The following is a 27,623-nucleotide window of genomic DNA, read 5'->3' as shown; positions in this document are numbered from 1 at the left end:
ATTGCATAGTTAGTTTAGAAATGTGTTTTTTGGGGGAGGTCATTATGTAATTGTTTTTCTGTTTTCTCCTCTTCTCAATCAGAGACGTTCTGTGTGGTTTGCTACTTTGCACCAATCTGACAGATAGGCCGAGGTTTGGTGAGCTGCAGGGGAGGGTCACCAGTCTGACCATCCACCATCAGAACAGATACCTGGACTGCAGGTGAGGCAGTATTACTCCTGTAGCTTGGTTGGTGTGAACAACAATTTGATGATCTAAAGAAATACAATAGGCTGCTTAATTGTTTCTGGATTTACTACATGTGGAATGGAAATAAAACTTATGGATCATGCATTTTTGTTTTGTCAATCACACAGAGTTACAGACAGTAAACACTGAAAATACACACTTCAAGGGACATGTCGTCACAAAATCAAAAATATATATTTTCCTCTTACCTGCAGTGCTATCTATCAGACTAGATTGTTTTGATGTGAGTTGCAGAGTGTTTGAGATATTGGCTATGGAGATGTCTGCCCTCTTTCAAATATAATGGAACTATATGGCTTGCGGTGCTCAATGTGCTAAAAAATACATTTAAAAAAATTCAATAGGAACATCTCATTCCAGAAACTATGACCGGGTTACTCAAGATAATTCTTAGACCTTGTTGTGAGCAGTTTGATGTAGGAACAATTGTCTTTCTAACGAACTACACCCACCAACCCAATCACTGCGCAGACGGAAGTGAACAAATATGGTTAAAAAGAATCACCAAAGTGATGATGGGAGCAAAAAATTTCCAGTTACCATACAGGGCTTAGAAAAAGCACTGATCTAGTAGGAAGAAAAATTTATCCTGATACCTTTGCTGATGATCAAAAGGTATTATCAGTCTAAAACAAAATGAGTGATGGTATTTATGTGATCATCTGACTTGCAGAGGCGGCCATGCAGTGCTGGATGATGGCTTGGATATGGGCTACGTTGAAGACGGGACACCGTGTGGGCCAAACATGATGTGTTTGGAGCGTCGCTGCCTCCCCGTCACTACCTTCAACCTCAGCACCTGTCCGGGCTCCTCGACCTCACGCATCTGCTCACACCACGGGGTGAGTCTGTCGCTGCTGTCTTATCCCACCACATCAGAGTTTGACTGGTGGAATCAAAAGTTTTGGGGGAGTAAACAAGATAAGATAATGAAAGAAAGTTTCTTTTTTTTGCAGACTTGCAGCAACGAGGTGAAGTGTATCTGTGACCCAGACTACACAGGAAAAGACTGTAGCGTGTTTGACCCCATCCCCATCCCCACCCCGCCAGAGGGCCCAGAGAAATACAGAGGTAACCACACTGAGCAGTTTGCCTCCACATATAGTCCTTTCATCACACAGCTACAGCAGTGTTACAGCGGCTCCTCAACTCTGTAAAATAAGAGAAAAAAAGTGATTTGTCTCCTAATTACCTCAAAAAGTAGCTTTGGAATATAGTGAGACACAAAACGTACACAAAATATAAAATGCAGCTTGAAAAACTTTAATATAAAGAAACAAGAATTTGCAAGATTTTCAAAATAAGCACAATATTTGTCATTTTGTAGGCTGAGTTTGGTAACACTGTCGCTTTTTCTTATACATCTTTTATCTTCTGTATCTTTTCGTTAGTTGACAGTTTATATTTGGCTATAAAGTGTGTACTGAAAAGCTTTGCACAAGATATAAATGTATGCACACCAATACACATGTATTTACTCCGAGCTTCCACTTGCTATAGTATACGGTGGCTGACAGGGACAAACGTGCTGCAGCTTAAGAGAACACATTCAGATAGAGAAAACACAAGCAAATTAAGAAAACATCTCCATCACTTTAAGTACACGTGCAGCATTTGGAGAGATGCGCTTGCTCTGGTCGCGGTTTGTGACTTGCGTTACTGGAGTCTGCTATCCATCAGTGATGCTGGAAAATGAGCTAAAATTTAAGAGTTTTTACTGCAGCCAAGCCAGCCTCCTCTCTGAAAAAGACAGTCTAACTAGCCGCTATGAGAGTGAAAGCTGACTTCAAAATAAAAGCTCAGATCAGGTGAATCACATTCATTCAACAAGTCAGTGAGAACTTCTCGCCCTCTCAGCTGTGGGCCACTGCAGTCATCACTGCCTATAAGCCTGTTCATGATGCACTGATTATTTTAAATAAATGGTGCACGACATCAGGGGACTGAAGGGTATTTATTTCTAACTTTTGGAGTTATTTCTAACTCAGCACCTTGACTTTGACTGCTCATTTCCCCCCTCACTGGTTGACTCCTTCACTCCCACAGGTCCCAGTGGTACCAATATCATAATAGGTTCGGTCGCTGGTGCCATACTGGTGGCAGCGATAGTCCTGGGGGGAACTGGCTGGGGATTTAAGTAAGAGCTCTGGCATGTCTCCATCTGTGTGTGCCTGCTGTGTTCCTCTGTCAGCTAACACACATGCCTGCGGCTCGCTGCTGAATGCTCCTCTGCTTGTTGTCTGATCCATACTCACAACCAGAGACCATGTGGGTTTATTATTAATGCTATTATTAATGCTGGTCGACGTGCGATGGTTTTTTGAAGATAGGAGCATGAATGAGAATACTTACAAACCCTCATCTCTTTGAAAGATCTTTGAAATTCTCGTAATAGCATGAGATGACTGGCCACTTGGCAGTATGCATGGTATTTATTTGATTTGCTAAAAACTGTAGGACTTTCTTTATCGGACTGTTGAAGCTAAATTTGTATCATTTGTAATGAGCTAAATACCGAAGTAATGCAAAATCTACAGGAGATGAGAACAGTCGTGCTTGCAAAAAAGTTTTCAGTTCCGTTATCTCAAGATCAAGAATTAATTATTTAGTTATCTCAAGAAAACAAGACAATCGACACCTTATCATGAAAACACAAAAGGTTGCTTCCAGAAATCAGAAGCCATGCCAACATGCAGAGATGCCGTCTTGACAACTGTAGCAGCTGATTTAAGCTATTATTGATCAATGCATCAGACTGTACTTCAGTCAAGGTCCAACACAGGTAAAAAAATATAGTTAGGAATCCTCCCTGAGCCATGACAGTGATCTTAAAGGCTGAAAATAGGTGTGATCAAACAAGTTAAAAATTATATGGTAATAATAATACATGATTGCTTGGTAAGTTCATCGAAATGTGACGTGCCAGATACCCTTCCTCCATTAGTTTTGGATGTTCAGGAACTGCGTCATTTACGCTCATTGTGTCACCTCTTTTTAAAATAAAGTTCAGTTTTCACAGGAAATGTACAGCTTCTGTTCACTATACAGTACAGTCTTTTTCAAAATAAACTTAGAAAGCTGGTATGAAACTTTGTATTTTGGTGTAGGCAACAAAAGAATGAGCTAAAGCTTAGACAAACAAAAAAATCATGGTTCAGTTTTCTCATGGTAAATTATCACATTACCTCGGGAAATCTGCAAAACTGAACATGAGACGGTCTCACTGTGGGGTCTGGGAATTTGCCCACATTTTATGGACCTATTAATTAACCAAAAAAATAATCTGTAGATTAATCAGAGATGAAAATTGTTTTTAGCTGCAGCCATATTCAAGTAATTTTTCAACCAAACCAGTCCCAGCTCCTCAAATGTGATGATTTGCTGGTTTTCACTTCAAAATCATTGTGAATTTAATATCTTTGGATTTAAGAAATAAGTCCCTTTTCACTCTGGAAATATTTGACTAGTTTTGCTCACTAATTCTGAACATATTTTATACTCAATGATTCCAACTGATTAAAGGGCGGGTCCATCTGCACTCTTTTTTGTTTTTCAAATGGGTACACCCAATCAGCTGTTAGCATAAAGCAGTGTTGTAGGTCAGAGCGTTGGAGCGTTGATTATTGTAATAACTAAAAGACATTAATGTATTTTTTTGAAGGGAGGCTGTATAAATTACTTATTAATAGTCAGTGTAATATTTTCACTACTCGATATTGCTGTCAGACAGCCCTTTTCATCAGGGAACAGAAAGCCACCAGACTCCTTTGACAAAAACAGCACTTTTACTTCGTAGATTATGGGAAATGCCACTGCCTCGATTAGTTTGTTTGTGTTATTGTTTGACTTTCTCGTCCGAATTAACATGGTGTCCACACCAGTACATTGCTTGTAGTGCAGTTAGGGGGTTAGAGGAATATAGCTACCATGGAAGACTGATAATACACAATTCTTAAAGACTCTAGGGTTTTTGTTTTTTTTTATTTTATGTAGCAACGTCATCATGCAGAAACCTTCATCAGGTCATGGGAGGAAAAGTTTTTAGAGGGCATTTTGACATTAAAACTTAAGTAGTTATAAGAAAGTCTAAAAATTCAGATTAGTATCCATAGGGAGCACTACTGGGAATTTACAGAATGATATTAACCCTTTGAAACCCATATGGACATCACTTTTTTTATGCTGCATTCAGGCATTTAGTATTTAAAGCTTTAAAATCTGAGCAAATTGGTTTGCTGTCTTCTGAAAATATGGGGGGAAACTGCAATTAGCTACTTGACAAGAACTGTTCTGCAAATTGCAAGAAATTAGTAGATTTGGAAAATTGTTCATAAAAAAGCAAAGGGAAATGTCCACAAAATAAAGGTCATAATTATATATTTTAAATTGTTTTAAAGAAGTATTATTATTTTTAACCACTTTTTTTCCAGGTAATTTCCTTCTTTGTTTATTTTTGTTGGTTTTGTTTGTTCTTTAACTTTTTTTATTTTGTTTTTTCCCCCCTAATTTTTAGGAATTTTTGCTTTTTACTTTTTTGGCAAATTTTGTTCATTTATTTTTAAGTTGCTTATTTTATTTTTCCATGTTTTTGAAAGAAATCCAGACAATTTGCACAGGTTTCAAAGGGTTAAAATCTCAAATAACAATTATAATGATTATAGCAGACCTTCCCTTAAATCAAAAACATACAGGTGAAACTGCTGTAAACTCTCATGCCACACTGTATCTTTTAAAGGGGAACTGATTTTCCACAGCTGTCTTGAGTCAGCAACTTTTGTGGATCAAAAACTATAAATTTTAAAATAAACAATCTGTTGGATTGAAGTTAGAAAGAAGTGGTCTAACCAAACTTCTGTAGCCCGCTCTTCATTTCTGCTTGAGGCTAGCAGCTCGAAGCTACTTTAACCGCTACTAGCTTAATACATACAAATTTTCAACCAAGCTGTCGGTGGTCGAGTTGGATTGTAGAGGCATCAGATTTTGACAAGGAGGAAGAATGCGTGATATAAAAAAGACAATCTATCTGTATTTTTAATCTGCCCCGCTTATGTTTGACAGTGCAGTGCTAAATCGATGGAGTAGTGATGAAGTTTCTGATTATCCTAAATAAAAGGATAAATAGATCTTTTCATGTTCCTCTCTGCACGGCTGGATCTTGTTTCTGCTGTTTGTTTTACTCACTCGCTGTGCAGCCTCATGTTAGCTTTGCTGTGGCATGCCTGCAGGATGCAAAGAAACTGAAATGCTTGTTTGCGACTGAAATGTTTTGCCTTTAATCTCATGGCTGTTTGACGATAGCATCAAATCTGGCCGGGTAGATACTGCAATTCCTATCTGGTAGACTCTCTAGATAACAAGACAAAAGAAGTTTCAAATGCCTTTTTAAGGCTTTGCTTTGGGTTTATTGCATGTTTTTTTTTTCTTTCACTCTGCTTCTTGCACAAGTGAAACCGCAATCAATAGTCTCACCTGTCGTTCTACTTCACTTGTTTTCTGTCTTTTTTTATGTTCCCTTCATCTTCTTCCTGCTTCACTGTGGATTCAGAAACATCCGACGAGGAAGGTATGATCCCGCCTTTCAGTGCTGATCCTAAAAAACATGATCTTGAATCTCCATTCAACATAATGCCTAATGTTTTATAAGAATCCTCTGCTTCTTTATCCACTTAGCACCTTAAAAATATTTTTAAGCCCACACGAATAAATCTGTCACCAGCCTTTCACCTTTCACACACATTTTTTATGTTTATTTGTATAAGAACAAGTATATAGCATGAACTAAAGCCACATATACAGCATTTATAAAGCCTATTCTAGTTTGCAAAACCCTTCCATAAATGGTCTTTTAATATACAAAAAAAACATAAATCAATCATAATTCTGGTATTAGGACACATCAATATCAATAATCTATAATCCTGGTTTGTATTATTATTTGGACCGCATGTCCCCTTGGCTGCCATTTCTAGAATATAACTGCAGTCTCGACTTTGTAATGTTCATTTCGTAAGGCTTTAAATAATAAAAGATGAATTCCTCATTTACATTTTGGTTATTTTTTTTTATTATTTTACAATCTATCTGCATTAAAGCTGCAATGATTAATCGATTGATTGATAAGCCAATCAACATTAAAAGAGTAGGTGCAACTGTTTTTATAATTGATTAATTGTTATTTTAAGTGCAGGAATGTTCTGAAATTTACTCATTGCAAATGAAGCAACTTTGTGGTTTTGGACAGTAAGTCAGATGTGACCTTGTGCTCAAGGAAATGTTCAACCCAATCACCAGAAAAATGTTGCTGTTAAACATTTCTGCAAACCAAGGATATGTTACATTTGCATGTTATTTTGTAGCAGATACATTAACCCTTTGAAACTTGGGACGACATCACTTCTCTTAGAAATGGAATATAATGTGATAAATGTTTTCTTATGTGCATGAAAATAAGAATTGTTCTGTTTTCCTTATCTGTGAATGAGCAGTTTATGTCTACACATGGAGCTGGTCCTCGTCCACTGATATCACAGCGTTGCTTTCGTGTTGCCATGTTTCTACAGTAGCCCAGAAAAGACAAACCAAACGCTGGTTCGAGATAGGGCCATTTATGTTTGTGCAAGTGGCCCTATTTAAAGCTTGTGTTTAATGTGTCCATTCTGGGCTACTATAGAAACAACATGGTCTATGTAGAGAAGGACTCGCTTCATATGTTGATATAAACCGCTCATTCTGACCACAGTTATTATTTTTCAGGTGATTATAAACAAATGAAAACATAGTTAGGAATAGACAGAAGTCAATATATGGCCCATAATCTTATACACTGGACCTTTAAAATAAAAAAATAAAAACTTGAAAATTAATCTATCATAAAAACAATGATTCGCTGCAGCCTTAATCAGCCTTTCTCTATGTTTTAATTAATTTTAGCTGCCCTCTCTCTTATCAGATTATTATCAGATTACTATCATATTCCTCAGTGATTTTTTTTACTCTCCCCCTCCTCTTTATCTTCCCGTCCTTATCACCTCATCTACTTCCACCTCTTCTTTCCTCTTCTCTTTCCAGATCATCAGGAGTCTGAGCCGTATCTCTTTGCTGTCCTGTCTTCCTTACACTGTGTCTAGTCCACTCTGAGGAGACAAAACAAAGATGTCTTCCATTTATGAACCCTCAGACTTTTGTTTCCTTCTGTGATGTCATTAACCCTGCTCCGACTGTATTCTCCTCCTGGAAAGTCTTTTTTTTTTTGGTTGCTTCATTTTTGTCCACACACAGCTCTCAGCTGAAGTGTGTTTTCCTTTCCCTTCCGCTGGTTACAGCTGGTCCTCTGCCATATTGACGGTTATCATGCTTTACCCCTTTAAGTGATTTCATGGAAGAAGGCCATGTGCTTCTCCTTGTCTGAACTTTTTTGGGAAGCATTTTATTTTAATACATATTTAACCTCATGGAGAACACATCCACCTCTTCTCAGTGGTGTGACTTTAACTGCAATAGAAGTGTATAAATATCACCAAATAGTGAATGTTGATGTTTAACTGTGTAGATGAGGGTTGTTTTTGTGCGCTAGGCGTTTACATTCCACAGTAATAGCCATACGTTCCCCCCTTATGCTGCCTTTCATTATCAAACAGTAGTTCATCCTAAATCAATGCTTCTACATAATATGCATCAATGTATGAATGTATAGTTTAGACCTGCAAGGAAGCTTGCTGTGTCGCTGCACAAAGGACGTCCAAGTACTTTTCGGTACAACATACCGAGTGTTTTATCCCGCTGTATGATATGTAATCCGTATACAACCAATATGCATACAAGTATGCTGAACATGGGTGCTGATGTACATAGTGTATCATAGGGTCGACTCCTTGAGACAGCAGTGACTCACTGCCGCTCTGAATGGAAGCACAAGTGTGGAGAGAGAAGACTCTTCCTGCCTCTCAGCGTAATACTGCTCATTTTGGAGATTTAAATAGCGAAAGAGGATTTGAATCTTTGCAGTTTAAAGAAGTCTGAGCTCTTCTGGGTCTCTAAAATTGTTTGATGCCTGCGCTGGGTTGCACTGGCTCTGTGTGAATTCTCTCTGAAGTTAGTCATTAACTAACATAATTAGCTACTAAACTTAATTGCACCACGACCACTCTGACATAACCTATAGCTTGGACGTAACTTAGGCAAGTGGCCAATCAACAATCAAAGATAGAGTTTAATTGCGATGGTTATAGTGAGCATTGGCTTTCAGGCTGGCATGAGTCTTTTAGTACTGTAGCACGTAAGCCAGATAAAATACTGAAACATCATATCAATAAATTAGAAATCAACTGGATTCCTGTGCTGCATAATGGCATGAAAAAAGCATGCTGTGTGGCAGAAAAACTGCTGTTTTACCATAAATGAGGATAACTTTATGACAATTTCTCATTTATACCTACCCTTTGGGGAATGTGGAACTATTTAGTTGTTACTAAGACTTCTGTTGTAACTCATCTCCGTGGAGCAACCGCTTTTAGTTTAGTAATGTATAAATCACAACTAGTGATACTTAACGGTATAGTTTGGGTACACACCCTTACTCCCAACTCTTGGTCAGTGGCCCTACACGTTAAACTCATAGACAGTAAATATAAGGGACGTAGTTAATGTGACGTTTCCCCTCATTGTTTGGTAGACGGTCGTTTTCAAGCCTTGAGTTTGGCCGTCACTATCTTGGTCTTTTGGAGCCAGAAGTGACCATATTTTGATGAAGGGGTGGTCGAGCGACAGTCTTTTCATTCAGCATCCCCACCATTAATTATGCATAACCTTAAGCCTTTTTTTTTGCCCTGGAAGTTGCCACGTGTCAGTTTATGCTTCTTACATACAGTGTGTATTTTCAAGATTAATTTCCAATTCCACTGGAAATATACAGTTTCCCATGACTGAGGATTTTTTTTTTAAAGTTAGAATTTTGGTTTAAAAAACAAACAAACTGTTTTAGGTTTTCTTCTAAAAAATGCAATGCAAATGTAATGTTAATGCAATGCGTTAACATTACATTTGTTACTAATGCAATGTAATGTGATGTACATCACTACTGTAGTGTGTGACACAAGTTATTAAAATAACTTGATTGACTTTTAGTTTTACATGTGATAAGAAAAAGAGTCTCTGCTCCCCTTAGTTTCTCGCTTTCTCACTCTTTATAGACTTACACTGACAGCTGCGAGAAGAGCCATTTTTTTTGTAAATGTGGCTGCCAGTGTGTCCCATACTGCCAATAAAGGGTTCTAGGTGCATTGTTATCTTACATCAAGGGACATTGATCAAGCATCGATGTTTGAAGAGTTGGGAGTGAGGCCAGGTGTGAGCATGGCTAGGTTTGAACTTACACACGGCCGGTGCAACAGGCTGCAGATCATTTGAGCCACATAAAAGACGTATGAATGCTGTATGTTTTATTCATGCCTCTGAGAGATTTTCAAACACAAAACTATGACCTAGAATGATTAGAGACATCAAAGCTGAGATTTAACATCGGTTGACCCTCAGTTCAACATCTGTAGATTGTGTATAATTTGGCTTCTATGTGCTCAGTCAAGTAGAAATGGCAATTTCAAATATGCTTCATCTCTTAATGGTGTCAGATTATTAAATTCTGACTGAACAGGCCCATATGATAAGCAATAAATATGTGCATTTAAAAAATAATTACCAGAGCGTGTTGAAGGTGAAAAACAGGAGTCCTAAAAGAGTCCAATCCTGCAGCTTTTTTGTGCATCACTTTCCATTTCTCTTCTCTGGACAATGGAGAGTTAAATCAGGTTTATGAGATGTTATTATTATATTCAAAGACCGCTTGAGAAGCTTTGTTTTACTAAATAACAATAAAGATCTGCACATTAGCACAGATGCCAGAAGAGATGATCCAAGTCACACTGCCAGTCAACCTACAGTAGCTTTAAAGGGACATGTTGACATTTTCTCTGCCTCTGAAATAAGAAGAAAATTAAAATGACATTCCTAATTGACTAAATGAGCTCAGTTAGTCATAAAAAATTGGTTTTTGAAGACAAGATGTTAATTTTATTTTGGCTTTAAGAGCAGGCAAGGTTAAAAATGCAGATTTTCTCAGAATGTAAAATGTCAATGTGTATTCCTTTAATCATACTTGAACTCTTTATTCTGTAAACACAATGTTTGAAATCTAATACTCAAGGACAGACTCGGCTGAAAGCTCAGGTCACACTGTGTTTACCGCCATCATTTGTGATCACACATTGTAGTTGGACTCATCAAAGGATTTTGGCATCATTCACACATTGTTTAGTCTCTTAGGAAGATAACCAGTATTAGCTTATAATGTAAATACTCATAATACTGTATATTAAAATGAATTAATTGAATTAAATAAATTAAAATAAAACCTATCTGAAAAACAGTGACTGTGTGTTCCAGTGTAACATGACGACATCTGCTTTTCACAGTGCCAGTTTTGAAGTGTCTCCAAAACCGGGCACCTCCATCCACCTGACTGCAATTTGATATCCTGTCCATGAATATCACAGTTCTAATTATTTACATTACATTAATGGTTATATATTTACAGCAGAAACAGCTCTGATTTTACAGCAATGAATGTAAAACTGAAACACCAAATACCAGCATGTACGTTTATAATGTATATTTAGGAGTCTGTGATAGTATTATAATAATTATACATCGAGTAGTGATGAAGAGTTAACTTGAAACTGGCCTGTAGTTCTTCCCTCTTAGTAATCAGACTGCAGCTATTTGTAAATATTTACTGGACTTCAGTGATGTTTCTGCAGGTTGTGTGTCAGAGGGACTGGAAGGATATCTGTGTATTTCACAGTAATAACTATTAATAGTAATAAGTAATAATAATAATTAATAATAAACAGTAATAAGTATTTTGTTAATACAATTAAAAACCTGATTAATCCTTACTTTGCAATTATTAATTCAAGAGTTAAACGTGAATTTGAATGTAATAACTACAATACTGTAAAATCACAACAGCATAAGGATAATGACTAGTAAATACAGAGTGATTCTGAATTTTTAACTTTTCTACATAATTTATTCATGCAAGCCTGTGAGTGTGTTAACTTTTCGTGAATACTTTATTACTTTATACATACGGTATTTATAGATGATTCACTATGGTAATATACAATGTTTTACTCAAGCAGATCAAATCTTGTTTGCATGTGTGAGCTTGCACACTTACAGATGAGTTTTAACACAAAAAAGGTGAAAACAGGTATTATAAACTTAATTTTTATTTCAAGTAAACAGATGAATACAATGAGAATAATCAAACCAAACTGTGAGGACGGAAGAGGACAGAAAGTGATCGCTGACGTGTTTAATGTTAAAACCCTCACTCTCAGCTCTCTTCAGATATTTGACTCCCCAGAGTCTCCTTTACCCCTCGGCTGCCTCCAGTCAGCATAGAAAGACTCCTCATAGTCTCCCATCCCTTCAAACTCAACATCAGGAGACTCTGAGGCCCAAATTGCTGCTTCCTCTGCTCCAAGAAAATCCTGAAAGAAAAAACAATATTCATGACAATTACTATTAGATGTGTTTAACTATTTTTTTTTTATAAATCTTTTATACCAATTGCAAAAAATCTCCCTCTTAAAATGACGTTTGCTTAACAAATACATGCTTTTAAAGGACTTTCTTTCATGCTATAATTTAAGTACTCTTGAATACAGAATTTAGCAGACCTTTTGATTTCATGACACTGAAGACTAGCAGCACCAACAGCTGCTTTAGTAACTTCAAAGACTTTTATATATAGACTCATACAGAAGTAATCCCTCTCAGTCATCACGTATGACTCATCAAAAGTGTGTCGCAGTGTCTTTTTCTGCAGACTCTGCTCTCTGCCTGTATTTTCTTATTTTCTTCTTATTTTCTTGTGTGTTCAGGACATTTATCCACCTGTACCCCCACAGCACTCAGGCTGGCAAGTCTTTATAAAAAGGTAGCATGAAGGTGCCAGACTGTAAGCAGCAGGCATCTAAGAGACAAAGCACAGAACCAACGCAAATATATTCAGGTAAAACACCAACAGAGAATCTAGAGTTAGCTTTCACTCTCAATTTCACTGGCAGGTTTGTTTACCAATGATTACCGACAATCCTGCGTACAGCATGCCTTTAAGAAAATGTGTTCTTTAATCTCACCTCATCGCTCAGCACTAAGTACTTCTCTGCACATGTCAGCATCTGCTTTTGAGTGGTGGTGAGGTTGTGGTGTTTGAGAGCCTCCTGTTCAAACACAAATAGGACAAAGATGTGAGAACAACAAACTAAATAAATGAGAGCAAATGTTTATTTAGTTGTTTTCAGCGAAGACAGTGCAATTAATTGATTATTGATACATCAAAATAATAAAGACAGGTCTAACTCCCATTTTCCCTTAAACTCATCAGTATGAATTTGCACCTCAGCCATTTTTGTCTGTGGTTCCTCAGTTTGTTTTTTGGGGAGTTGGGGACTGTTTGTTACTTAGGAAAGGGGGGTGGTGCAAAATGAAGGAGGCACTAAAAGTATTTTTCAAGTAACTACTGGGGAGTGAGTTATGTTTTTTATTTGGCTTATGGGAGGACATACAACGTTAAATAGACGTAGTTTGTTTTTATTTTTAATGTCCTTAGAACGCATGTGGTATTTAGAGACTTTCCAAATCAACATTTATCATGTCCAGAAACTGTGAAACATGGTTATTTATGGTGGAGGTAGGGTTGTGCATTTTCCTTATATTTAAAAAAATAAAACATTTAAATTAAAGTCACACTGCAGCCTCCCCCTCACTCTGATAAATAAGTATAGTCCATTAGATAGTTGAGACAGACCACAGATTTGCTCTTTCTCTCACCATCCTGGGTGTGAAGTGGTCGGGCTGAAGGCCCCACTGCTCACTGTAGGCTCTATAGTACTGCAGGTTCTGCCTCATGACCTGGTCCTCAGGTTCAAACAGGAAGTAGCTGTACGCACAGGGCAAGGCACTGCGGCCATCGTTCACTGGTCAGAGAAAAAACAGCAGATACACAGATTAGTGTTGAAGTTATTCAAGAGCAGTGTTTTAAAAAAGCTTGGCTGCCAGTGTAAACTTACACTTATAATAGGCGTACTGCAGGTAGTGGTAAATAGTGGCCACAAATTTCTCCACAAAATAACCACCAACATTCGGCATTAAAGTTTCTTCACATTTGAGTTTACAGCGTAATACGTCAAAATAAGCATCTGTGGAAAAGCAGAGATTTTTTAAATGAGAATGAAACCAGAGACAGTGGTGTTAGTATTCAGACCTTAAGTACCAAAACATTTATGTAAAAGTACTCTATTCCAAGTAAAAGTCCTGATAAGTAAAAGTACAGAGTTATTATCAGCAAAATCTACTTAAAGTAACATAAATAAAACTACTCATTCTGTTGAGAAATAGCCAACATGGATAATATACTGAAGTATATCAAGTGGAGCTAGGTTTACCTATATACAGTTAAAGGAACAGTGTGTAAAATTTAGGGGAATTTAGTGGCATCTGGTGTTGAGGATTGCAAACTGCAACCAGCTGAAACTTCCTCTGCAAGGAATAAGTGTTGGGTTTACAGGCGTTTTTTTGACTGGGAGCCTTATTATCAGCAAAGTGCTCTTCCTTTAAAAAACACACGGTGATTCAAACTGATAAAAACACTGAATAAAGCAGTTTTACGTTACAAATCAGTATTTCTCCAAAGCTGTTTGGCATGACAGAAACGGGCCGCTAGCCCAGCACCTGCTAATGGGTGCTCAACTTTTTTTTCTGATAACTTGAGATCAGACTTACAAGAGGTTTTTAGCAAACGCTAAATTATCCACAGAGGCTTTTTTTTTTTTTCAAAACAAACCTACCAGGTTATTTAAACCAGTAAAAAGACTGAACAAAGCAGTCTCATGTCACAATCAGTGTTTTTCCGACGCTCTCACCGTGGAAGAGCTGCTAACTACGGTGGCTGACGTAAAAACACATTTGGCCTTCTGTAGAGCCAGTGGTTGGTTTGTTCATTGTTGGCTACTGTAGAAACATGCCGTGCAACATGGCAATCTTATTAGATAAGGACCCACTCTCTTTGTAGATAGAAATGGTTCATTTTAAGGTAACAAAAACATAATACTTATTTGCTGATGATTATACACTAAAGAAACATACTTTTATAATATAATATTCAATTTCTGCCTATGTATCCCCCTAAATCCTACACATTGGACCTTGAAGTAGTGTTTAGTGGTTCATGATATAGGGTGCCCCCCCCCCCCAAAAAAAACAAAGGATAATTTTCTGGGGTCGTGAGATAATTTGTGGAAGAGAAGAAAGAAGAACGACAGAAAAATGACAAAGGAGGCCAGCTACACATTGCACAATTAGAAGGGGTCCTGAGCCAAAAAGGTAGGTGGCCACAGTGTGTTTTTTATTATCTTGTCATATTTTTTAATGTAAAATCAAAATAAGGAGACAAATGTAGCAGACTAATAAGTGCAATTCTTAAAAATTGTCTTTTTCAATCCAATTTGGCTCCGTTTGCATCTCATGGATGTTCAGTGTCGTCATCTGTTTTGATACTCGTGCAAACTAACCTGCTATGACAGCGTAGAGGTCACTGTGTGGTGAAAGCTGACTGATCCCTTCACAGTCCGCCTGACAGAGGTCATACTCATGGAGGTAGAGCCTCAGAGCCTCCTCCATGTGCTCAGCACCGCTGCTGTAGTCACCTGCATTGATGAGTTTCACTCCTCTCAGAAAGGAGGCCTAAAAATGAAATGATTAATCCATGTTTTTCTCCTCAGAAACACTGACAGGAAAACTTTTGCTGCTGCTGATGTGGTATTTAACTGTGTGACACTGTATTATGTTTGCTTCCACAGAAAATGTGTGAAGGACAGGTTGTCCTCACCTCATATGGTTGTTCTTCGTGGTCGGTGAGATAGCCGCTCAGGTCGTACTGGCTCTTGTATTCCTCCATCAGCTCGAGCATCTCCTGGTCCTGGGGGTTCTTCTGGAGGTACGTATAGGCACATGGGACAGCCCTCTGCAGGTCATTTAGCTGGGAGAAAAACGGGGAATTACCTCAGCTGTTATTGGGAAGACTGGTGACATCAGTATATTAAGACTTGTGTTTCTCCCACCACCTCTCTTCCATAGGACTGGAAACACAAGCAGAGTCTTAGCGGTGATTTCTGCCTCTTTTTTTGTATTTTGTGTCTCTTCATAGTATTTTTCTTTTTGGTAGTCACTTTATGTGTGTGGGGTTTTTTTTCTTCTTTTTTGGTGTTTTTTCCCATTTTTGTAGCTATGTATCCCCTAAAACTCATTTTGTGTAGGGGTCAACCAATTTTGGCTTTTCAAGGCCAATACCAACACTGATTAATGAGACCAAATACCAATATTTAGAACAGATATGCATTTACTGCAAAAAATAAAAATCTTTCCATCGATACTTAGAATTTTGAACATGAACTCCAACACAAAACTTGGTTTAAATGCCTTTAGCAAATGTTAAATAAAAACTGAGAAGCTAAACATCAGAAACAGCAAGTTCCCAGCAACTTGGTTTTTTATCAAGTCAAGTGAAATTTTGAATTAAACATGAATAAATAAAATTGCTCCCTGAGGTTTAAGAAAGTAAAAGTTACTCCCATGCTGACACATTATTTGCACTTATTAATTAATTTTATTGGCGATCATTAACAGAAATGCGGCTCCAATAATCGGCCAGTCCGATAATCTGTCGACCCCTAATTTTGTGTGTCTTTTGGTTGTTAACCATTTTAAACTGTTCAAGCTGTTATTTCAGCATTGATAAGGTGTTCTGAAACCTGGTGTGTCTCACCCTGGAGTGCGCAAAGTGAAGATATCTGTAGGGAGATCTCCTGCTGAAATCTTCCACGATCTGTCTGCCGGCAGGAGGAAGCTGCAGCGCAGGGAAATGCGCTCTACACTTCTTCTGGCAGCTCGCGCTCATCATAACGTGCCAGTAGACGCGGAGGTCCTGGTTTCCCGTAAAGGAGGACGGTTCTTCTTGTTTGCTGCGGTTACAGTGCACCATGCAGTATCTCGCGCTGTCTCTAAGAAGCCGCTGCAAGCGCAAACTTAGCTCCAAATATTTGATCGATTCAGTCCAGTCTTCCGCAGCGTAATACTCCAAAGCCAAACCATATGCAGTGGTGAGCGGCATGAGCTCCTCTTTGGGGAAATTTCTGAAATTGTAGTTTTCATATTGTGCGGCTGTCATACAAACACATATCAAACAAAAGAACGCGAACAACGCGACTCCTTTTGCGCAAAATGCAACCATGATAATTTAACGTCCCACATTATTAGCCTGCTTCCTCTGTCTGCTGCTGGTTTCCAGTGGCTGTGGTCTGCTGAAGTGCTTAGGGGTCTGTGGGAATTCCGTTATTGGGCCCTTCAGAGGCTGCTGTCTCAGGTTTCTCTGTGCAGACCCACAGCTGTCACACACACTGCTGCGTTGCTTTATTTGGCTCAAGAAAATGCGTGCGTAAAAGTAACCGCGTATGTGCATTGTAGTCCTATTTGTTGTGAATTGCTCACGCATGGAAGTTTACTGTTGACATAAATGAAACTACGTGAGATGAGATTTATAGATTTACGTCATTATTGTGGAAAAAAAGGTTTTGTAGGGTTTTAGGATGTAATTGTGTTTTGCAGAGCGCTGCAGAGGTAAATATGCTTAATTTGTTTTGAGCAGTTCTTGTTCTGTCCTCGTTCGTTTGAGATTATTAGATCAGTTTGTCCGTCGTTCTGTGAATGTGAATGACAAGAAGATAATTTCCTTCCCTTGACCTTTTAATGTTTTTCGTCAGCACTTGGGAGTGCTTTTGAAATTTTCACGGCATTAATGTAAAAAGTGAAACTTTGGGGGCTCTCAGCCCACTTTACGGCTCTGAGAGGCAGATCCGGAGAGGCGTGTCTCTGCTATATGCAGCTGTGTACAGCGGTGCTGGAGAGTCAAGCTAAATAGAACTAAAGGCGATTTTACTTTCAAAATAAAAGCGAGAAATTGACTTTTTTTTAAAAAACAAAGTGTCTTCTGTTGGGAGATTCTTTAACTTTCATGATTTTTGTGTCTCTTTAAAAATAAGACATCAATTATTGTATTTTAATATATATAAAGTGGCATTTTATATGTTTTTTAAACTATATTTCCTTTGTCTGAGATCCTGAATTTGAGATTGATCTAATTACTTCAAATTAAAATAACAGATAAATACACATTTTTACGAAATGCATAATGTGCTGTATTTTACTATTTTATATCTTGTGACAGGAGAGCACATGGCTGGAGGACAGTTAGCTCCATAATGGATGACCTGATGAAGAAACAAAATCAAGGTAGGCCTAAGTTTTTGTGTATGTTTATAATATTTGCAAATATGTTTATTGACTGACATTACCAAATAGCTCATATTTTCTTTGAATGTCTAAATAAGAAGCAGCAACATTTTATATTGTAAGTATGTATTTTGTGTAGATTTTATGTTAAATTTACAAGAAAATACATTAGCGAGCTAAAAGATTTTTTTTTCTTACATTTGACAAAATGCCATTACCACGGGTCATTCCCATCATTTATTTTATTTTATTTATTTATTTTACTGCGAGTGAAAACATATGGTAAAAGAAATAACAATACCAGTGTTATATAACATATATATATACAATATTGTATTAGTACATTTCCTTAAAGATTTCCTGAAAGTTTCCAGATCAAGGGGATATTGTTTAAGAATGACCTGTTGTGAATCAACCTCAAATAAAGGTTCAGACTGGAAAAAAATACACACCATTGTAGAAATATTATGTATGGAGGAAAAAAACAAGCATGCGTTAAGCCTGCCAAAATCACGCTTTGAATGCTTTGACCTTAATCTACCTTCATTTTCACATAAAAGGAGGAAATTTACATTGCAAGCCGGAGTCACTCGTTTTTTTATGTTTTGAGTAGAAGAAGTTGGAAATTACATGCTTAATGTACTTTTTGTTGTTTGCCCCTTCTTTGCCTCCCTTATGTTGTGATTTTCTTTTATTTTTCAAGGAAAAGGTGTTCTTTGAATATTGTGGAGAGCTTAACGGAGGCGCTTTCCACTCCCAACTCCGACATTCCTTACCTCTGGTGAAAAGTCTCCACTGCAGCCTGGAGATTGTCCACGTTTACAGCAGTCAGACACGGCTGCACCGCTCCACATCTGCAGCCTGGGCCCTCCTGCGCACACAGAGCTCCGCGCGCTAAACTTAGCCAATGTGTGGCTATTATTATTTTTATTGTTTGCCCGGTTCTGTAAAGATGTTTGCCTGCTGCGTTGTCTTTTTCCTCCTCACTGCGTGGTCTCGTGTGGATTGCAACCCCAGTCCTGATGTAGTCGTGGACAGATACTTCATCCCGAAAGTCTGTGCAAGAGAAGCGAAAGAGGGAGATTATGTTCGCTACCACTACAACGCCACATTTGTCGACGGGAAAACATTTGATTCGAGGTGAGTTCATCCGCGTTTTATATGAAATTGTGAATGCATTGATTTTTTTTTAGCTTTGTCTCTGCTTTTAAAATTGGTAATCATGCTGCAAAGGTAATAAAATTTATTCTGTAGTGGCAGAAATTTAGCAAACGCTGAGATAAAAATAAATTTGCAATAATCTGTCAGTAAATACCTACGTGCATGCCCCTGTAGGCCTAGTCATTTTCCCCCCAGAGTTTACACCTCCTTGGAGTTGGCCCACTTCTGACATTTTCTCTGTCTTTGTCAACCTTTTTGATTTTCCTTCACAGCCATCAGAGAGGAGACGCTAAAGTGGGCCTGCTTGGGGAGGGCCGGCTCATCCTGGGCATTGAAAAAGGTCTGCAGGGCATGTGTGTGAATGAGCGCAGAAAAATCACCATCCCACCTCACCTGGCCTATGGAAGCACCGGTGCAGGTAAATGAAAATGTCATCCAGTAGACAGGTCTGCACAAGTGGGAGGCCAGAGTTGTGAATCAGATTGTAAAAGCCAATGGAGAGGATATTCTAGCTGCTTCAGTGGTTAGATAAAGCACAGCACATTTCCAGAATAATCAGGGCCCAGTTCTTCAAACGTAATCTAATTGGATTTCAGTTATTGGATCTGATAAAATCTTGAAAATAGCTCGTTGTAAAGACAACATTTGTTCTGAAATCGGATGAGGTCATATAATCCAATTTTAGTTTCGATCTGGATCAAACCTTCAGTTTGTGTTCAAAACCTTTCAGTAGGAATTGGATACCTTTAATCCAAAAAGTCAGGATTATCCTGATCCCAGCAGAAGGCTGAATTCAGGGTGGATTTCGGTTAAAAAAAAAACAAAAAACAAATTCAAATTGGTCATATATATTCACATTTTTTATATAGTTTGTACTTGATTTGTTTAACCGTTGCAGCGCTAAAGTAGACAAAGTAGACAAAGTAGACATTAGACTACCTATCAAGCCTTTCAGTAATGTATATCTAAACAAAAAAAAAACAAATTTGTCCCTATAAAATGCTCTCTCAAATAGATGTCAAAGTCAAACAAAAAACATTTAAAGTTACAATAATGAAGAGCTCTGTTTTGTTGTCTTTGCTGACATCTGTGGCAATAAGCAGTAACTGCAATGTGTATGTTTGCAGACTAAGTCTTGAAATTTATTTACCGGTAGATCATACATCCAGTTCTTAATACTGCAAATAGAAGGCCTTTCAGCAGTTGCCATAAACTCAGTTACTTTTGTGTTACGTTATTCTGTGACAGACAGTGACTAAACAGATATGCATTTAAGTGAAACTCTCCCATGCTGTAATCTTTTCTTTTTTTAAAAAAAAAACAAAAAAACCTTAACGTGATACCACAGTGGCTGTTCTACATGTTCATTACATGGCTGGTAGTCTACATTGTGAATTGAATCCCAATTTTTAGCACTGGTAATCTGGATTTAGTAATCTTGAAAAGTTTTTATCTGGATCAGGGTGATCTGATCCAGTGTTGCTTTAAAAAGCTGGTATAAAAGCAAGATAGATAAGATGATACTGGAAAGAAAAACATTGGATTTCCAAATCTGTAACCTGTCATTTTGATCCAGATTAAATTTTTTTGAACAACTGGGCCCAGTAGTTAGCCCAAGGCAGTAATTATAGTAAACTCTGTCTGTGTGTCTGTGTGTGTGTGTGTGTGTGTGTGTGTGTGTGTGTGTGTGTGTGTGTGTGTGTGTGGTTGTTAGAGTATGACATTGTAGGCTGCTGCAGTTCTGCATGTGGTTTGTGGGTCTGCTGTACTGCAGCCTAAATTGTAGGTACAATCAGTTTCAAACACTGTACGGTCTCTCTGTTTCAGTACTTTCAAATGGATTCAAAAATGGAAAACTAAAATGTAATATTTTTGTTGCTTAGACTATATCACTGTCGATTGGGATATTTTTGTAAATTGTTATGGAAATGATAATTTTGTGAATGTTATCTTCTCAGTTATAGCTTTTATTTATGGAGTATTCACACAGTATACTTTATAGCTGTACTTTCTTATGATAGATAAGATAATAGCTCATTGGCCCCTCCAATGTTGGCTTCTTGGCTACGGCCTTTATATTTTTCAGAATGCCCCAGATAGGGTTGCAATGAAAATATTGATGTTTAACAATATTACCGAATTAATATCAGTCAGAATGACACTTAAAGGAATGAAAACAGAGGAGTTAGTTTTGGTTGAACAAATGTTTCATTGTTGTAATAAAGACTTCTTTTATAATGAAAGTAAGTGAAAAAATATGGATATATACCTTATCTAACCTTGATCTGACCATGTTTACAGGTGACGTGGTTCCTCCAGACACCACCCTGGTGTTTGACATCCATCTGCTGGATCTGTGGAACAAAGCCGACATGGTTGCCACCAAAACCATCACCACTCCCAAAGACTGCAAACGCTCCGTGATGCGCAGTGACTTTGTGCGCTACCATTTCAACGGCACTCTGCTCGATGGCACTGTCTTTGACTCCAGGTGAATTCGCTTAAAAAAATCTCAAAAATGCTGTAACAAAACACTGACCTTTTTTGAAACAATAGCAATTGCACCCTAAAAATAGTAAATGAATCACAGTCAACAAAGAGGTCGTTGTTTGAAGCTAAATCTTATCTCCATGCTCTGAAACAAATCCCTGTCTGAATCAAATGACAATTCTTTTGTGTGTTTGTACTGTGTCACCCAGGTGTGTTGTGTGTTTGACTTTGCGCTTGTATGAGCCCTACGTAGTTACACCAGGAAGCAGACCCACAACAGCTTAGTGGGTGAGGGTTGGCTGATTAAGGGCCTGGATGAAGGCCTGCTGGGGATGTGTGTGGGGGAGATCAGAAATATTGTCATCCCACCCTTCAAAGCCTACGGAGAAAAAGGATCAGGTAAGCACAAATTATGGTGAACTAAAAGCGCTAAAAAAAGAAGTAGATTTAGTGTTCCTGCTTTGAAACCAAACCCTGACTCTCCAAACACCTCGTAATTAGAGTCAGAGGATTGAAACAATGTTACAAAGCCTCATCAAGCAATTCACATTTTATCATTAAAATGCTAAATAAAATTCAAAATACTGTACACACAACATATTTCTTTATTGTAGCACTTAAATCTTTCCTTGTGGATTTTTTTTGACCACTAACAACTAGTTGTTTTTTTTTAGGAACAGTTCTCCCAATGTACTCCTACATGAACTACAAGTTCATATGGATGTAAAACAAATATATATCTATATTATATATTATAAAAAGGTGAAGTGTGTAGGATTTAGAGGGTACATTGACAGAAATATCATAAAATATTCGTAATTGTTTTATTAACTGTGAAGTCATCTGAAAGTAGAGCCTGGCTAAGAATCATGTTTCGGTTTACTTTGGATCGAGCCCTTCATATCTGCAGAGAGCGCAGGTACTCCTTCATGTTTCTTCACAGAATGGACAAACCAAACTGGCTTTAGAAAGGGCATTTCAAGTTTTTAGGGATGATTGGTTGCGATCTGCAGCCTAACCACAAGATGGCACTAAATCTAACCCACTGCTCCAATAAGATAATAATTCATTAAAACATTTCAGGACTGTAAACTAAAGGTAAAATTCAAATCGATTATGCTCTTTTAAATAAATAGATCAGATAGAAATAAGCCAGGTTTTAACAAGTAATTGCTAATGTAATATAAATAGAAAAATAACTGAAACAAACATCCCCTCTTTATAGAAGAACTTGTCTTTCACGTTAATTTTGCTAAGACGTCATTTGAAATTCTCTACTCTCTGCTCACCAGGTAAAGAGATTCCCCCCCAGGCGACTCTGATGTTTGACATCCTGTTGGTGGACATTCATAACCCAAAGGATAACATCACCATTGAGGAGCTGGTGGTGCCCGAGTCGTGCAAGCGCAAGTCGGTGGTTGGGGATTACATCCGGTATCACTACAACGGTACCTTCCTGAATGGAGTCACCTTTGACACCAGGTGAGCACATTTTTAAACCCTCCTCTGAATGTCAACGCATCACTTCAGTATAATAGTCTGACCTCAAACTGCCATATTTTGAGTTTTCAATATAACATAATGTGATGTGTATTTAAAGATTCGAAAAACTTTATTATCATATAGTGACAGAAAATTGCCTTCAGTTAGGGGCTCAAACAACATGAGAAAAGCATTCACACCCATGAGACTCACATGAAATCACACAACAGTTCTACAGATCAGTTAAGCACGAGTGCGCAGCTATATTAAAAATGTAGTGACAATTTTGCCTTTTAAATGTGGGATAAAAGAGTTCTTGTAAAGTTTTTTTGGCTGAAGGGAGTAGCTGAAACAAGTGGTGAAGGGCTTTTCTTTTTACTGCCTGACAAAACAGCAAAACGAAAGCCTCAAACTGCGAGTCACTCAAATAGAGGAGCGCCCCACCATTGTTTGGCCTCACGATGAACAATTTCTTTGTTTTATTATTATTTTTTTTATTTTAAATAAACTAAAAATTGTTTCTGCCACAGCTACAAGAGGAACAGCACATACAACACCTACATCGGGATGGGGTATGTGATTGCAGGCATGGACTATGGACTGCTGGGAGTCTGCACTGGAGAGAAACGGCGAGTCATCATCCCTCCACACCTGGCATATGGAGAGCAAGGAGCAGGTAAGTTACTGCAGTATTTTCGGCAGCTTTGCAGTGAGTTGTCCGCCCGTATTGACTTAGCAACAGCTTTTGTCTTATTGTTCCACATCTGCATTTTAGAAAGAGCTAATGTTCTGGAAAAATAAGCCATTCATATCTGTGAAATGGCATTTTTATAGCGTTTTAAGTCTGGATTTTTAGTGAAAACATAATAATGACATGATTCAAAAATGTAAACGGCAGTCTCAGAGAAAAGGAGCATAAATAATTTAAAACTGAACAATATACTCACACCTAAGGGAATAGATAAAGTATATCAAACTTATTCAAAAGAATATGCAGGTGATTTTATGAATTGTCACATATACTCTATAGATAATCTATTAAACAGCTTTGATGCATCTGAGTATGACCAGAATATTTTCCAATTCTGAGTCTAAATAATTCTGTCCAGGTGATGTCATCCCCCCCTCTGCCGTGCTGGTGTTTGACGTTCACGTCATCGACTTCCACAACCCCAGCGACTCTGTGGACATCCAAATCATCCACAGACCCGAGACGTGTAATGACACCACTGCTCTGAATGACCTCGTCCGCTACCACTACAACTGCACCCTGGTGGACGGCACACCGCTGTTTTCCTCGTAAGATGCTCAGATATCCCTTTTCTTAACACAGATAATCAAGTTACCACTTAAATTTGTCTGATCAACTTTGTCCTCAGACACGACTATGAGAACATTCAGGATGCAGTGCTGGGGGCGGACAAGGTGATCGATGGGCTGGACCAAGGCTTGCGAGGCATGTGTGTAGGAGAGAGGAGGGTGCTAACGGTGCCGCCTCATCTCGGCCACGGAGAAAAAGGATGTAAGACTGACAATACTCACAATGTCAATGCTATTTAAATGAACTATTTTATTTTTAACCTTGACATGCCTCCTAAGGTCTTGAACTATGAGTTTGAATCCACTTAAATATCAAGAGGTCACTTTAACAGTTTTCTTTTTTGCTTTTTTGCTTTCTGTCTGTCAGCCACTGGTGTGCCCAGCAGTGCTGTGTTGGTGTTTGACATTGAACTGGTGAGCTTTGAGAAGGGAGTTCCACCTGGTTACCTGTTTGTGTGGCTGGAGGACACTCCTGCAGATCTGTTTCAAGCCCTGGATGTCAACAAGAACGGAGAGGTGCCCCAGGAGGAGGTACGTAACTTCCTACAGCATGACCACCACCTACATTACTTCACATGGCAGATGACAGCCCTTAAAAGTATTTATTTACTTAGTTTTGTGTGGTTTAACCAAACAGTGCAAACAAAGTTAATTTTACATTTAGGACTTGCCAACAGTTGTGGTGGAAGAAGTAATCTTCTACTTAATTAAAAGTAACCATAACACAATGTAAAAATACTCAATTATGAATCTTCAGGAAAAAGTACTTTAAGTATCAAAAAATAAAGCACCTATGCAGAAAAGGTATACATCATATACATTATATTATTGTATTTTTAGCTATTACTGTGGGGTGCATATGTGGGAGGATTTAATGTTAGTAGAATATACAGATATTTTACAAGATGAACGCATGTTTTCTGTATGCAAAATCATAATCTGCAAAGTAACTTTTAACTACACTACAGCCAGTTATGTAATGTAATAGTGCAATATTTTGCGCAGAAACAGTAAAAATAATTAAGTATCATACATAAAATGCATAAGTACTTGAAACACTTTATTTAACCACTTAGTGGTACCATCAGTGTTTACAAAGTAATGATAAAACTCCAATCTACACCAGTGGTACTTGTTATTTAAGATTTTCACTATTCAACAAAAATATCTGCTTTCAAAAATTTGACCTTAACCCTAACCCTTAACCTGGAAATGTGCTATAAATGATCAAATTTCAATTTTTGAGAACTACACTATATATAACTTTATATAAAAAACTATAATGTATTAGGTAAAAAAAAAAACATAAATAAATAAAATATACCATATAAATGTCATGAAGTCAAAGTGTGTCATAAAATGTCCGAAAAATGTCAAATGCCATGAAAATGACATAAAATGTCATACCATACTATGTATAATATGTAATAATTATCATGAATGTCATGTTGTACAAAATAGCATTAAGAAGTCATACTGTTACATGTTACAACTATAGCATGTCATCCAAATGGCACTGAAAACTCATATTAAAGCATGTCATTCAAAATAGCACAAAAAAAGCATTTAGTTCAAAACTGCATAAAAAGGCTTTCTATAGCTTGTGGTCGAAAATGCCACCAAAAAATTAGCAATATAGCATGGTGTGCAACATATAACAAAAAAGTCATACTGTAGCATGGCGTCAAAAAAAGCACCAAAAAGTCATACCATAGCATGTGGTCCAAAAAAGCACTAAAAACACAAATCCTACTAATATTCTGATGTTTTTGTATGTTTTTTCAACATTCTATACTATGCGATTTTCAGCAGTTTTTTGGACATGTCATATTTTGACATTTTTCGCCATACTATAGTACGGTGGTTTGGGTTGTTATTTCGACATGTTACGATGTTTTTTTAGCATGTTTTCATCATTCTACACTCAGTCTCGACATGCTATACTATGTGGTTTTCAGCTGTTTTTATTCCAAATAGCACCAAAAAGTTATACTCAAGCAGCAGGCGGAGTACTTTTTATCGTCTTTGCAGCTAAAAAGGCACTCGTGTTGGATAATTGATCTGTTGATACGCTCACAGCTGATCAGATTGATAGATGAGAGGAGGTATTTGCAGATTTTTGTAATGGAAAGACAGTTTTAGGCCCAGCAGAATGAACAGTTTAGTTTCACTTTCGATGCTCCTGACATTCTGCTGCTCCTCTTTGCCTCTGCTACACTATAAATAACCAAACGCTGTTTTAATACAGCTCTTAATTAACAGTCCAGCTCGAATGAGACTATGGCAGGGCATATTAGACTCTGGTGACCTGTCATAGTCTTTGCTATTATGGGAAACACTGGTATAACATGTCGTTCAAAATAGCACCAAACAGTTATAATATAGCATGTGGTCCAAAATAGCACCAAAAAGTCATACTATAGCACGTCATACAACATAGCACCAAACATATGCATATATACAATCTTCACAGTAGTATGGCCACATGACAATTGATTATTATTGATCCTCTCTTATTTCTTGACATTTTATAGTTTGAGGAGTTTATCAAGCTGCAGGTGGCAGACGGCAAAGGTCGTATAAAGCCAGGACTGATCGTGGAGCAGGTAATTGCTGACATGTTCCAAAACCAGGACCGAAATAAAGATGGAGTGATAACAGCTGAGGAACTCAAACTGAAGGTGGATGAGGACAAGGAACGGGAACGGGCAAGGCATGAGGAGTTATGATGAGGACAGATGTTTTCATTCTCTCTCAGGGATAAACACCAACACCTTAAAAAATGCAATGAGAGACTTTTTTTTAACACATCATCAATACTTTGTGTACAACATTGGATAGTCCTTTTAAATGACAAGAAAATTTTGCAAAGGTTCTTTTTTTGAAGTTTCATGATGTATGTGTTTGATGATTGTATTTCAGAAAACTGAACAAGCACCTTTATTGTCCTTGAAAGTCACACTAATTAAAATGTTCACAAGATAAAACTAACTGTTTTTTCTCCCAGGACTTTACAGCTAAAATCAGAGAAAATCCAGACCTACACTCCCAGATTGGGATTATTGCTATACTGTAGCATTGTGTTTCATACTGGCATTAACGTTTATCTTCAAAAACAAAAAGGTAAGAACAAGTCATTCAATAACTACAACAATAGCTTAAAAACTGGTAACGTCACTGTTAAGTTGGATGATCTTTAATGTGTACAATATGTGTAGACTTGAGCTTGAGGCACTTGCAGTAATAACAAAGGTAATATACAGTACACATGACACACCAAAACACCAACAATAAAAATTTGAACACTGTCAAAATATGACACATCTGAAAAACATTTGAAAACTACTCAGTATTGCATTTTAGGGCGTGTTATAGTATACAGTGTTGAAAAAAAATCCGAAAATGACCCAGAAACCCATAAAATAGCATGTTGAAAAAATGACGAAAAAAGCAAGGCTATAGTAAGGCGAAAATGTCAAAATATGACATATCTGGAAAGAAGGTAAAAACT

General features: G+C 37.6%; 3 protein-coding genes across 6 annotated transcripts in view; 2 read left to right on the top strand and 1 right to left on the bottom strand.

Moving 5' to 3' along the window:
* The window catches only part of LOC121958499 (disintegrin and metalloproteinase domain-containing protein 11), a 36,661-nt gene extending 25,997 nt beyond the window's left edge, over positions 1 to 10,664 (top strand). The window contains exons 22-27 of one of the 4 annotated variants that reach the window (XM_042507453.2): positions 83 to 202; positions 924 to 1,092; positions 1,207 to 1,321; positions 2,297 to 2,387; positions 5,796 to 5,813; positions 7,319 to 10,664. In XM_042507453.2, coding sequence (XP_042363387.2) covers positions 83 to 202; positions 924 to 1,092; positions 1,207 to 1,321; positions 2,297 to 2,387; positions 5,796 to 5,813; positions 7,319 to 7,334 — 529 coding nt within the window. In that variant the 3' untranslated portion in view covers positions 7,335 to 10,664. Of the gene's footprint in view, positions 1 to 82; positions 203 to 923; positions 1,093 to 1,206; positions 1,322 to 2,296; positions 2,388 to 5,795; positions 6,295 to 7,318 lie in introns of those variants that run through there. The other 3 variants (XM_088070083.1, XM_042507452.2, XM_088070082.1) reach the window with 3 other exon arrangements.
* An 868-nt stretch (positions 10,665 to 11,532) lies between these two features.
* Positions 11,533 to 16,785, bottom strand: LOC121958501 (endoplasmic reticulum protein SC65-like). Its single transcript, XM_042507455.2, has 7 exons — positions 16,137 to 16,785; positions 15,201 to 15,350; positions 14,884 to 15,055; positions 13,384 to 13,512; positions 13,145 to 13,290; positions 12,451 to 12,534; positions 11,533 to 11,799 (listed from the first exon to the last, which is right to left on the bottom strand). Exons 1-7 carry the CDS (start codon positions 16,599 to 16,601, stop codon positions 11,653 to 11,655), a joined length of 1,293 nt encoding a protein of 430 aa, XP_042363389.2. The 5' UTR covers positions 16,602 to 16,785; the 3' UTR covers positions 11,533 to 11,652.
* Positions 16,786 to 18,408: 1,623 nt separating this feature from the next.
* On the top strand, positions 18,409 to 27,099 carry fkbp10b (FKBP prolyl isomerase 10b). The gene is made up of 10 exons (XM_042507454.2): positions 18,409 to 18,799; positions 19,093 to 19,238; positions 21,122 to 21,311; positions 21,564 to 21,709; positions 22,603 to 22,792; positions 23,323 to 23,468; positions 23,902 to 24,091; positions 24,172 to 24,314; positions 24,480 to 24,643; positions 26,647 to 27,099. Exons 1-10 carry the CDS (start codon positions 18,567 to 18,569, stop codon positions 26,839 to 26,841), a joined length of 1,743 nt encoding a protein of 580 aa, XP_042363388.2. The 5' UTR covers positions 18,409 to 18,566; the 3' UTR covers positions 26,842 to 27,099.
* The last annotated feature ends 524 nt before the right edge of the window (positions 27,100 to 27,623 follow it).

The sequence above is a fragment of the Plectropomus leopardus genome, chromosome 19 (assembly GCF_026936395.1).
Source record: "Plectropomus leopardus strain MGB_pleo_1.0 chromosome 19, ASM2693639v1, whole genome shotgun sequence".
Taxonomy (NCBI): domain Eukaryota; kingdom Metazoa; phylum Chordata; class Actinopteri; order Perciformes; family Serranidae; genus Plectropomus; species Plectropomus leopardus.
This window is presented reverse-complemented; position numbering and strand designations above follow the sequence as displayed.

Excerpts from the sequence above, each read along its gene's own strand:
- LOC121958501 (XM_042507455.2), bottom strand. The coding sequence starts at position 16,601 with ATGGTTGCATTTTGCGCAAAAGGAGTCGCGTTGTTCGCGTTCTTTTGT. Across the intron at positions 15,351-16,136 it reads TTCACTTTGCGCACTCCAGG|CTAAATGACCTGCAGAGGGC; the intron begins GTGAGACACACC and ends TTTTTCTCCCAG. Across the intron at positions 12,535-13,144 it reads ACCACTTCACACCCAGGATG|GAGGCTCTCAAACACCACAA; the intron begins GTGAGAGAAAGA and ends GTGTTTGAACAG.
- fkbp10b (XM_042507454.2), top strand. The coding sequence starts at position 18,567 with ATGTGTGGCTATTATTATTTTTATTGTTTGCCCGGTTCTGTAAAGATG. Across the intron at positions 19,239-21,121 it reads CTATGGAAGCACCGGTGCAG|GTGACGTGGTTCCTCCAGAC; the intron begins GTAAATGAAAAT and ends CCATGTTTACAG. Across the intron at positions 22,793-23,322 it reads GGAGTCACCTTTGACACCAG|CTACAAGAGGAACAGCACAT; the intron begins GTGAGCACATTT and ends TTTCTGCCACAG.